The sequence below is a fragment of the Motacilla alba genome, chromosome 17, assembly GCF_015832195.1.
Source record: "Motacilla alba alba isolate MOTALB_02 chromosome 17, Motacilla_alba_V1.0_pri, whole genome shotgun sequence".
Lineage (NCBI taxonomy): Eukaryota > Metazoa > Chordata > Aves > Passeriformes > Motacillidae > Motacilla > Motacilla alba.
The window spans coordinates 5,220,925-5,232,376 of record NC_052032.1 but is presented as its reverse complement, the minus strand read 5'-3'; the positions used below and the strand labels follow the sequence as shown (position 1 = coordinate 5,232,376).

General features: G+C 53.5%; 2 protein-coding genes across 2 annotated transcripts; both read right to left on the bottom strand.

Moving 5' to 3' along the window:
* Positions 1-2,326: 2,326 nt before the first annotated feature.
* Positions 2,327-7,654, bottom strand: LOC119709011 (alpha-1-acid glycoprotein-like). Its single transcript, XM_038156177.1, has 6 exons — positions 7,456-7,654; positions 6,815-6,957; positions 6,149-6,222; positions 5,275-5,385; positions 3,842-3,945; positions 2,327-2,489 (listed from the first exon to the last, which is right to left on the bottom strand). The coding sequence occupies exons 1-6, from the start codon at positions 7,558-7,560 to the stop codon at positions 2,373-2,375; spliced, it is 654 nt and encodes a 217-aa protein (XP_038012105.1). The 5' UTR covers positions 7,561-7,654; the 3' UTR covers positions 2,327-2,372.
* Positions 7,655-8,493: 839 nt separating this feature from the next.
* Positions 8,494-10,767, bottom strand: ORM2 (orosomucoid 2). Its single transcript, XM_038156532.1, is given in 7 exon segments — positions 8,494-8,707; positions 8,910-9,010; positions 9,219-9,323; positions 9,581-9,651; positions 9,875-9,946; positions 9,948-10,015; positions 10,657-10,767. Coding segments are annotated over 7 exon segments (582 nt in total). The 3' UTR covers positions 8,494-8,653.
* Positions 10,768-11,452: the final 685 nt, after the last annotated feature.

Genomic DNA, 11,452 nt, shown 5'->3' with positions numbered 1-11,452 from the left:
CTCTTTGGGGCCAGACTCTTCCTGGTAATTCTCACCAAGGACACTGACAGGGGGAAGGACTGTCACTGTGAGAACAGAATTCTCAAAAACAAAGCCAGCAAGATCAAGGCTGACGATAGTGGTGATGAGTCAGGGATGTTCAGACTCTGTTTACCTGTCTCTGAGTATTGCTGGACTTTGCTCACCTCTGCAGTATCCACAACACACTCTTCAGAGAAGTGAATTTCCCAGAAAAAACTGAAAGCTCTGCAGTCCAATTATCCCCTTGAAAGAACCTGGCTTATACCATTTTCAAAATAAAGGCTTTTTTGTACAAGCTTTTTCATTAATAACAACCCAGCCAGGAGCTACCCTTGAAGGTAACTCAGGAGCCACAGCTGGGAGTGCAAGTGGGCTCTGATTGGGTTAACCAAACGTGCTCTGGGGGCCAGACTGGCTTTGTTTGTTCCTTGTGTCTCCTACTGTAATTCAAGGCTTTTATTCAGCTATAAATCTGCTCATAAAGTCTGGGTTTCTGTAATCCGAGCCACAGCTCTCCAGTGGTGTCAGCTGAGACAGATCCTTGAACTGCAGGGCTGGAGGCTGCTGCCAGCATCCCCTCAGCCCCCCTGCCCTCTGGAGAGGCTGGGGAGTTGTGTTTCACATCACAAGCTGATAAAGAGGTGGGTGAAGCAAGGGCTGGCTCAGTACCTGTGCCTCGAGCCCTGGAGGGAATGGGCTGAACTTTTTATCCTGCTGAAAAGCAATCTTGGGGGGCCCTTCTCACTCTACAATTCCCTGGCACAGGAGGCTGCAGTCAGGTGGGGGTCAGGCTCTGCTCCCAAGGAACAAGGGACAGCAGGAGAGGGAATGGCCTCAAGCTGTGCCAGGGGAGGTTCAGATTGGACATCAGGACAAATTTCTTCACTGAAAGATTTGTCAAGCATTGGAAAGGGCTGCCCAGCAGGTGGTGGAGTCCCCATCCCTGGAAAGTGTCTAAGGAATCACTGGATTGATGCTCTGCTCTGGTTGACACGGTGGGGATCAGTCACTTGACCTTGGAAGTCTTCTCCAACCTTACTGATTCTGTGATCTTGTAAAATTCATTTTTGCTCGAGCAGTCACTCCAAAGGTGCAACACTGAAATTCTGCCTGGTAGAGACAGCTGGACAGAGACAGAGCACCCTGGGGCTCCAGAGGGAGTCACAGAACTTGCTGCTGCCTTCCCTCTGGCTTCTCTCATTTTCTTCCTTTTTAAGGAAGAGAGATATTTTCAGTGCTTAATTATGAGCTGAGACTGGATTACTCTCCAGCCATGCAGCAGCAGCAGTCTCTTGTTACACTTGCCCACTTTTACAATGGCAGTGATGGTGCTGGCCCCCCTTTGGGGCTGGGATAAGGGGTGTTTCAGGTGCCTGAAGAGTGCAGGGCACTGGAGGCACGGAGAGCAATGTCATCCTTGGCACTTCTCATCTCCAGGGCGCTGAGCTTGCTGAGAAATGAGAAATGGTGACATTTTCTCTGAAAACTAAAAATCCAGGCTGGGATGGGTTAGCACCCCTTCTCTCTGGCAGCAGGGTAATTTCTCAGTGTCAGACATGGTGTGCAAGCCAAGCTGTGGATGGACACTATCAGGGAGCACTTGCCTGGTCCAGAGGATTGGGCAGGAGCCTCTGTGCTACCTGGCAGTCAAGCTGCTGTCAGGAGAACTGGGTGGTCCCTTTTAGCTAAACCCCTTTTCCTCAGGCTGTACAGTGACAGCTAAGCCTCCAGCCTTCTCTCTATTCCAGTTACTCCTCAAGTGCTTGTTCTGCTGATTTACAATAGTTGATGATTGCCCTCTCCTGGCTGGTCTCTCTTACTGCTGCACTGCAGCGCTGCTTTTTGGCAGAGCACTTTCCCAAGCTCAGTGGGAAGCTCCAGGCTGACTCTCACAACTCCTAGCTGGATGACACAAGGGGAATTGGCTGTTCTGTTGCCTTCTGCTATAAGGCAAGGCGACCCAAACTCACCAGGGTCACTCGGGCCAAAGACGCACGCTGACACCGATGTGGTGGACGGTCAATGGCATCTATTGTCTCATCTCGTGGGGTTAAATAGTCTAGGGGGCTTCACTACGTCAGAGGGGGTCTGCAGTACCATCTATGGTTAGTAAGGAGTGGAAAGTTACTAGAGTTAGGGGGGTTACATTCCTAGGGTGATCGCTTATCTCAGGGGATTAAGGGGAAAGGAATCCTGCTGCTTTCCGTCACATCGCGTGATCTTCCGTTCGCCTGTCCCTATCTACCACACTGTTTGCTCTCTTTTTGCAAATCTTCAGAACCCTCTGCCCTCCAACCATTTGGCACCAAATTGTATCTGATTTGAAGGAAACGTTTATTGCCCGTGTGGGGTCAGTTCCCTGCACTCCCAGGCCCGGCAGTGCCTGGAGCAGGTGATGCTGTGACTGCAGCCACGGGCTCTGGGTGGGGGCTCTCGCTGCCTTCGGCTGCTTTCACTTGACACACCTCCTGTCAAAACAACAAAAACAGGGTAAGTGAATCTGCCAAGGTGCCAGCAACAGAGAATTTACTCAAGAAAGAAGTATTTTCCTCTCCCCTTTTAGCTGATTATGTCTAAGAGGCTTCCCTGTGCTGGCCCAGGCACTCAGCTCCTGCTGGTGGCGTTTTCCATGCCTGTGCTGGAAAGAGGCAAAAGTTTCTGGGGCAAAGTTGGGCTATGTGTGCTCTGAAGGAAAGGGGAAACTCAGACTTCGGGGGAAATAAGTGAAAAGCTTGTGCTGCTCAGGCTCTCAGCATAGGTTAAGTTCTGTTAATGCCTGCAGCTGACACGGGGCTTTGTGAGTGTGCTCCTGTGCTCTGCTCACATCCTCCTTCAGCCTGATGACAAAGGGCCCCAAAATGTTTTCTGTGTTTGTTTAGCTGGTTTTTTACTCCTCAGGTGCCGTGGCTTACTTTGGCCAGTAACTGCCAACCCCAATTGCACCAGAGCTTGTAAGCACAGACATTTTGCCCAAATTTAAATATGATCCAGAGACTGCAACTCCCCAGTCCACAGCTGTGTGCAGTTAATGTAGAGGAGCTGGGCTCTGCCTCCCAGGTGCTGCTTGTTTGCTAAACTGGAGAGGAGACCTGCCCCAGGTGCATCCCCATTCTCAGGGTTTCACCCTCTGTCTCTGTCATCCGTTCCCCTGAACCGGTGGGGCAGTTTTAAAGGCAGCCTCCTGAGGCTGGAGAAGTGCTGGGGACAATGTTGGATCCAGCCTGGTGGCTTGGAGTGGGGTTTTGGGCACCTCTGAAAACTCAGAGCTTGTGGATGAGCAGGTGACCAGGACAGAGCAGCAAAGGTAAGATGTTTTTCCCCTTCACTTCGTGAACAGGAGTCCCTGTCAAGCTGACTCAGGGTCTGGGTCACTTGCAGGATAAAATGTCTTAAATCTGGTGGCAGAGGTGAGCACTGGACCTGGTTAATGTTTTGGTGGAAAACCTGAAGGGAAAAAAATCCCTGGAGTCTCCTGCCTTTTCTGCAGCTTCCTGGGATGGCTGGTCCTTGCCCGGGGGTAAAATCAGAGCTTTTAAGGCAAAATCAGTAACTTCAGGGCAAAAATCCCTTGCCTAGTTCCCCCCTGGGGGGCAAAGGCAGGCTGTTACCAGGGCTCCCACTGGAGATGCTCAGGTGCAGGCATTTGCTTTAGGGGTGCTATTTTAGACCTCAGTTGAAGCAAGCCTGTGATTGTTTAACCCTCTAAATAATTTCCAGCACCTTGAAAAGGCATCTCCAAGAGCCCATTTTGGCGGCTGGAGGTGCAGCCTGGGTTTTGCCCCTGCCTGGAGGGGCTCTGGTGGCCCGGGGTGCTCAGTACCGTTTTCCATGGCGCGTACACGATCTGCTCTGCCCTCAGCCCCAGGCCCGCGGCGTGCTGCTCAAACTCCTCCCGCTCTGCTGTGCTTATGCTCCGGTTCCTGGCTGGAGAAGGATTGGTCAGGTGTTAAGAGATGGTCCGGTGGCCTCAGCACAGCCCTTGGTGCCACATCCCTGTCCTTGCTGCCCCCTTCCCCACCAGTGCTTGCAGTGGATGTGGTCTGCAGGGGGGGTTTCTCACCCCCACAGTGAACACACCTGAACAAAACCAGCCCTGGGCATCACTTGTTTAACCCTCCCCCAAAAAAACTCTGGTCCTGTATGCCTAAAGGGGTTGCAGAATGGTTCGAAACTCCTGGGGTGTCAGGAGGGACCAAGGTGGAATATGGAGGCAGTTTTCTTTATGTGTCTTCAAAACCTCATAAGCAACTGCTTTGCAGCCTGGCAAGATGATTACAAGACTCCAAGCAGTTATAGAAATGATAACAAATAAAGCTGCTCAAGCACTGGAATTGATATCGAGTCAGCAAAGCCAAACAAAAACTGTAGTGGATCAGAATAGGGTGGCTTTTGACTGTTTATTGGCTAAAGAAGGGGGTGTTTGTGGAAAACTTAATATATCAGATTGTTGAAAATTGATGGCCACAGAAAAGTCATTCTAGAAAAAGCAAAAGATATAGATTTAAAAAAAAAAAAAACAACCCAGATACCAGTCCAAAAATTAGAAAACAATGTTAAAACCTAGCTGGTGGGGTAATGTATTAGAAGGAATTAAGATTTTTCCATTTATGTGTTACAGCTGTTTTGATATTTCTTTTCTTTTGATATTTCTTCCTTGTGTTCCCTGTTTTATTTTGCCAGCATAGTCCATAAGATGCAAGTAGACAAGAAATATTGCTCAAGCCAAATGATTTACAAAGAGGTGGGATTGTGAAAAATGCCTATTTTATGATTGGCTTCTTGCAATTATTAGGATGAATATTATATGTGTTATGTTAGAAAGTTATGCTGTATTATTTGCTGTATATATGCCTTATCAGGGTCAAACCTGCTGCTTTATGGGTTTGTGGTTAAATCTGATCAGCTTTAGCACTGCAAAGCCACTGTGCTCTGCCCTGGGAGGTAAGTACTGAAACATCATGGTTGGCTTGAAAATGTTGAGATTTTTACAATGATATCGATGCTGAATTGTGTTTGCTTCCTGTTCTTTGAATATTTATGCTGTAAGTGGGTTTGGTCTTTGACTTGCTTTTCCTGCTCTGCCAAGAGATGTGGGGTTTAATGGGGTTTGCAAATCCCATGACCCCGGGAGTGTTGGTCTCAGGAAAGCCACTGACTGTTGGTGAAACCAAGCGGCTGTATGGTTTTAGTTGATCACTTTGTGTGTGGGTGTGCCCTGATAGCTTTAAATTACTTTAGGATGGAGTTTCATACCGTAGAGATACTGCCCCAAATATGTCCTTTCCCTCTGCATTTGGTACTGGACGAGTAAAAGGTTTTCAGAGCTCGTGTTCATCAGCATCCCCTCAGTTTGCTGGGTCTTGGCTTGGGGAGAACAGATATGGAGAGAACACAATAACTCACGTTTGCAGTGCTGCAGCAGCAATAAACCCCAGCCCAGGTGTCAATGTCAGCAGTCCCTGGGATGCTACTGGGTTCCCAGATTCCCTGGGATTCAACCTTCAGTAGCAGGTGAGGAAAAATGTCCTGAAATAGGGTGGGTTTTTTTGCTTTTGGTTTAAATAAATTGTTTTTCTTAAAAATGGGGCAAGGGTGTGAAAGAACTGAAGTCCCCCAGCTGCTGTCCTGCTGTTGGGATGTGCTGAATGGTGTGGTGTGTTGGGACTCAGGGTGTGAGGGGTCAGTGCAAACTGAGTCCCAGGGGCTGCAATTCCCACCCCAGACTGGATCACCCCGCTTCCTCAGCAAGGAGGAAGAACTCGGAGCGAGAGGCTTCATTGATTCCTGAAACCTGCCCGGAGTGTTCCCTCCTGCCCCCAAGGGATTGTGAAATAACTTCACAAACAGGATTCTCCATCCTGCAGGGATGGAGCAGGCTGGCTCCTGGCACAGCCTTGCTCTGTGGGGTTAGTGTGGCTGGAGAGCCGGGCTGTGACCCCCGGGGTGCCCCAGGAGCAGGAATGACCGGGGTGCCCCTGGGTTTGGGGAGCTGTTTGGAGCCCACCAAGGCTTCAAACAGGCAGAGACTCTGGAATAAAATACATCAGATAATGCAAAACAGGGACGTGGTATATTGTGTGTCTCAATCCACCGTGGGCTGGGTGTTAACCCCATCGGTGCCGCTCACCGTGCTTCACCAGCGTGCCGTTACCCGCAGTGACCTCCAGGTAGGTCAGGTTGTTGGTAAAACATTGGTCCCCCCTGGAGAGAGAGGGGAAAGGAGTGATGCCGGTGTCTGGAAGGACCAGCAAAGCCCCAGCCCTGCACCGGGCGCCTGCCACCTCCTCCTCAGGGTTAATTTCTCTCGCTGTTAAAACCGAGGCGTTTCTCTCGTGCCTTTGCCTGACCTCCAGTGGCAGCTCATGGTCTCATCCCTTGGTGGTCAGACGTTTTCCTCCCTGAAATTACTGAAACCTCAAAGTGCTGCCTGTGTTGGCACAGAAAAATTCATCCCCTGAAATTCTGACCCTGTGGGGGAAACAGCTTTTGGTGCCTGGCAGAGTCAGCAGCCATGGCACAGGGACTTCTGGAAAGTTCTCCCCTGCAGTGGTCTTCTCCTTGCCTGCATGGCTTGCTGCCTGTGAGACCTCTGTGCCCTACAAAGCTTGTCTAAACCTGCGGTCTGTTGAAATAAATGAGTAAATAAAGGGGACGAGGGAGAGGGTGCACAGGGCAGGCAGGAGAGACTCCTTTTGGAGAAACCAGTCTGGAACCGTGCTCGCACCTTGTGCTGAGAGATTTTAGGGCTGCAGCAGGGAGGGGATGGGTTGAGGGCACAGGCACCGCATCTTACACGGCCACGTAGTGGCTGATGAGCAGCTCCTGCCCGCCGGCAGCGGGCTCCAGGCGCAGGAAGGCGTGATCGATGAGCAGCATCTCCACTTGGTGCTGGGGGAACTGGGCAGCCCCTGCCACGTACAGCCAGGTCCCCAGGAGCTGTGGAGCGGGAGGGGACAGGTGGTGACAGCTGCTGGGTTTGCAGGAGAAACCCTGACATTTCCACCCTCCCCGTGGCAAAATTGATAGCGCTGCTAGTTCTCTGACATTCTGCTAGGGTTCTTGCGTTGGCAGCGACAAGGTGAAATATTTGCCAATGAACCGAGGGGGAAAAAAATATAGCTGGGTGTGGGGGTTGGGAAGGGGGCTGGTGGTAGGGCAGGGACAGGACAGCCCGGGGGATTTGCACCAAGAAATACCCAGCCCGCCCGCCTTGTTCCGAGGTCGCTACTGGGAGCCCGAGAGGACGGGGCAATTCCGGGCGTTTTGCTCCGCAAGATTTCCCGTTTGCTGCGGGTGTTTCACCGACAGCACCTCGTGCTGGGGGAGCGGAGGGGACACGGTGGCGTTTTGCCCTTTCCCAGGGGACAGCCAGGCTCAGCAGGGCCCCCCGGAGCTGGCAGCAGCGTGGGGCAGCCCGAGCCCCGTGTGTCCTACCTTGGCGGCCGAGGAGCTGTCCGGGCGCTGCGCTCCGCAGGGCACCGCGCCCGCGGGCAGCAGCGCTGCCAGCCCCAGCGCCACTGCGAGCCCCGCCGGGCCCATGGCTGCCCCGGCTCAGCACGGACAGACAGACAGACAGGCGCTGCTGGCTCCCGCAGCTCTGCTGGGAGGGGCAGGATGTGCCCGGCGCTGCCGGATCTGCCCCTGTGTCGCAAGCGGAGCTTTGGGGGCGATGCCCGGGGAAGAGCCGCGTGCTTGGCGCTTGCCCCGGCCTCGGATGCGGCTGCTGGCGGCAAGTGCCGGTAGGAGTAACTGCTGCTGCTGCAGTTACTGCCTCTAAAACTTCAAACTGCCCTAAATCTGCCCATTTTTTCCCTGTGAGCAGCTGCTGTAGTCGCCTCTTGCTCTTGTGCAGCACCCCCAGTGCTGGTTTGGCTGCAGACCCCTCTCCCCAGTCTCAGGCAAAGCACAAGGGGGCTTTGAAGAGAAGGTGCTTTTGCTGTCCTTGCCAAAACTGGCCTTCAACGTGGTGTTTATGGGCCTCAGAGGTCACCCCTGTCCTGTTGGACACATCCCCAGTGCAGCTCCCTGACCCTCCCTGTCCTGCTGCTGTCCCTGTGTGGTCAGACAGGCAGGTCTTGTTTCTCTGGCATTTTGTGTGCCTCTTCCTCTCTGGCAGCACAGCCTCCCTGAACACTTTGGTCTGGCTCTGGGAGATGGTTTTTCCCGTCCTCTCCCCTTTCCCCTCCTCAGAGACACCTGGGGAAGGTGCAGTGTCACCTCTTGTCGCCCCACCCTGCAGTGACCCCTGCACAAGCCTGTGGTGTAGATGGAGCCTTGTGGGATTTGGTTTGAAAATTGAGGGTGGGGATGTTCAGGTGCTGAGAGTGTTGTGGTGGGGGAGACTCGCGGGGGCTGGGTTTTGTCTGGAGCATTTCACCTCTCTGGGTGGGTTTGGAGATGCAGCACCATGGGCAGGGCAGGCAGGAGGGGGTCCCAGAGAAGCTGGAGCAGGAGCAGCCAGTGGGTGAAACACAGGAGTTTATTTTGGGCTCAGTTGAGAACAGCGAAACTGGGTGTTCAGTCCAGAAGGAAAAACCAAAACATGGATAGGATAAGAGGTTCTGAGGCTGTGCTGAGCCTGGCTGGGGCTGGACGAGGATGAGGATGGAGCAGCTGACGTGGTCCATGGGGGTCACCCCAGCTGAGGATCTGCATTGTCTTCACCCCCGGGCAGGGGACAGGCGTGCTGTGGGAGAGAGGAGATCAGCTCTTGGGACTCCCTCACCCCAGAACCACCAGGAATGGCTGGGGTAGGAGGCTCGAGGGGGAGTGGGGATGCACAGCAGGGAAGCTGTGCTGGGGGACTAAACTCATTCCCCCCAGAGCTCCATCCCAGATGGGAACAGAACCTGGCCTGGGGCTCATCCACCCCGGGGAAGGGTTTGTACCTCTGTGGAAGTGTAGAACACTTCCTCCTCAGTGAAGCCCAGGCACTGCAGGTGGGCTTGGAACTCCTCCATGTGCTCCTTGCTCACATTGGGTGTCCGTGCTGTCAGAGACACGGAGAAGGGAGGGAAAGAAATGGAGTTTTAGGGCTGCTTTGCTCCTGGGTGATCCCTGTAGTGCAGATGGGGAGCTCACTGCCTGTCCTCATCTTTCTCCTCTCTGTACCAGGGGAAAAGGGGCTTTTTGCCCTGCTTGTGAGGACTGGAGATGTCCATGCCCCTTGACCTGTCCCTGGGGAAGCATCTGCTCACCTGAGAGACTCAGATTTGGGAAGTCAATGTTGATGTGGTTCAGGATCAGCAGGTCTTTGTCACTTTGGATCAGTCTGGCCATGGAAATCACCCCGTTATCAGCAACTGGAAGGTATGGAGAGAGTGAGATTTGCCCACTGGTGAGGATCCACCCCATGCTGAGGCTCATCACCTTCTGGTTCCACAGTGCTGCCACAGATGTGCTGTGCGGTGGAAGAAATTTTTTTCCTCCACCTCCAGACACTATTTTAGGTGTAAAAGGCTCAGGGTGCCACACACTGGGGGCAGAAGCAGGAGGATTCAAGGGCTGGCTGAGTCCCCCATCCCCATCCCATCCCCTATCCCATCCAGTGGAGCTTTACCATGCACCAGGGTGGAGTTCTGCTGAAAGACCTGGGTCTTGCTGGAGTTCCTCACCACACATGTCCCATTCCTGTGGGGCAGAGAGGTCAGAGGGAGCAAATACCCCCAATCTTGCCCCAACCAAACCTGAGGGATTTGGAACATGAGCAGGACTGCAGAACTTAAATAAATGTGGCATAGCTGCTTTCCAGCCCCGAATTTGTGGGGCGTGTCAGCCCAGAGAATGACACCAGAGGGTGGAAATGCCCCTGGGGATAGGGGGGCCAGAGCAGGGCATGAATCCCTGTCCTTACATTCTTATGATTTCAGTGATGTTGAGCTCGTCCTCATGGCTGCCAGGAGAGAAGGAGAAAGCCTCAAATGTCTGCTCTCAGCTCTGCCAGGTGAGGGGGATAGCTGGAAGCACCAGCGATGTAGAACCACTGTCCCAGGAGCTGCAGAGGGGAGCAGAGTGGGGAAGGTTGGAGGGGCTGTGCCAAGTTCACCCTCAGGCACCCTGTGAGTGGAAGCTGAGGCTGTGTCTGCTGTCCCTTGGCCAGGAGCAGGTGTAGGTGACAGCCCTGGGCAGGGTCCAGGCTGGGTGAGGGGCTCTGGTTTTGTCCCCTTTCTGTTAAGGCACTGCTCCAGCTCCTAGGATGGCCAGTTCTTTCTGCAATGGTGTTTCTCTTGCTCTGGGCCAGGCTGTCATTGCTTTCCTCCCATTAAAACCTCCCGAGGGATTAAATTCTGTTTATGCAGTGAAGGGTTTGCGGATGGAGACTCATGACCTAAGCCACCACCACTTGAAGGACTTAAAATAGAGTGGTGAGGCATTGGGATGGTGCTGCCCAGCCTGGTTTGCTGGGAGATGGAAGCAGGAACCCCCAGAGAGCCTGCTTTTGAGATTATGGGTGCAGAGCTGCAAGGCTTCACCCCTTCCCTGTGCAGCAGTCTGGATCTTTTTTAGGAAAACAAGCATGGACAGGCAGTGAGATAAACACTGAGCTGCCAATGGTTCTCCACGACCTCCTCCTGTGTCCGTAAGGGCTGGGGGTGCTGACAGGAGGCTGGTGCCTTGGCTGAGGGCAGGGCTTACCTGAGGGATGGTGGTGCTGTTGAAGGTGACCGGGACGAGCGGGGCGCAGCTTGGGGGCTCGGTGGCCAGGGCCAGGGGCAGCCCCAGGAAGAGGGTGAGGGTGCCCAACATCGCCCGGCTGTCCAGGAGGATGCTCCTGCTCTGCCAGGCTGTTGCACAGCGCTGTCCCTTATATAGGGCTGCCAGCAATGCTGGACACCCCCAGCACCAACGTCCCTGTTCCGCTGCTGGGCTGTTTGCTCAGGCATGAAGCAACAGCAGGTGGGGGAAATTCAACTTGCAAAATCTTGGATTTCTCCAGCACAAAAGGAGGAAACACTCCCCCTTGCCCCAGCCTAATGCTTGCCCAGTGCAGGCTTTTGTTCTCAGAAACTGCAATTAATTTTGTGGGTGCCTGGCAAAGTGCTCGGCAGCTTCAGGTGTGTTTGGAGACCTTGGGGACACCGAGGGCAGCAGGACATGGCATTCCTCCGCAGGGCAAGGAAACCCTCATGGAGGCGGCTGGCTGGCAGCTCCAAGAGCTTTGGTCCACACTCACCCGGCTTCCCCTCGGGACACGGGGTTGCACAAGGGCTCAGGTGTGCTCCTGGGAGGGCAGGTGCCATGGGGGATTCCACGGGCTGGGGGCCTTGGCTGTGAGGCAGGGAACCCATCAGTGCAGTGGGCTCAGACCTTTTAAAAACGATCAATCACAACTTCTTCAAATGCAGCACCTCCCTGTCTAACAGCGCCGTCCAGCTCCTATAATGCTGGCATCGTAATTAAGTGTGGTGATTAATTAATTAATCACCCTGCC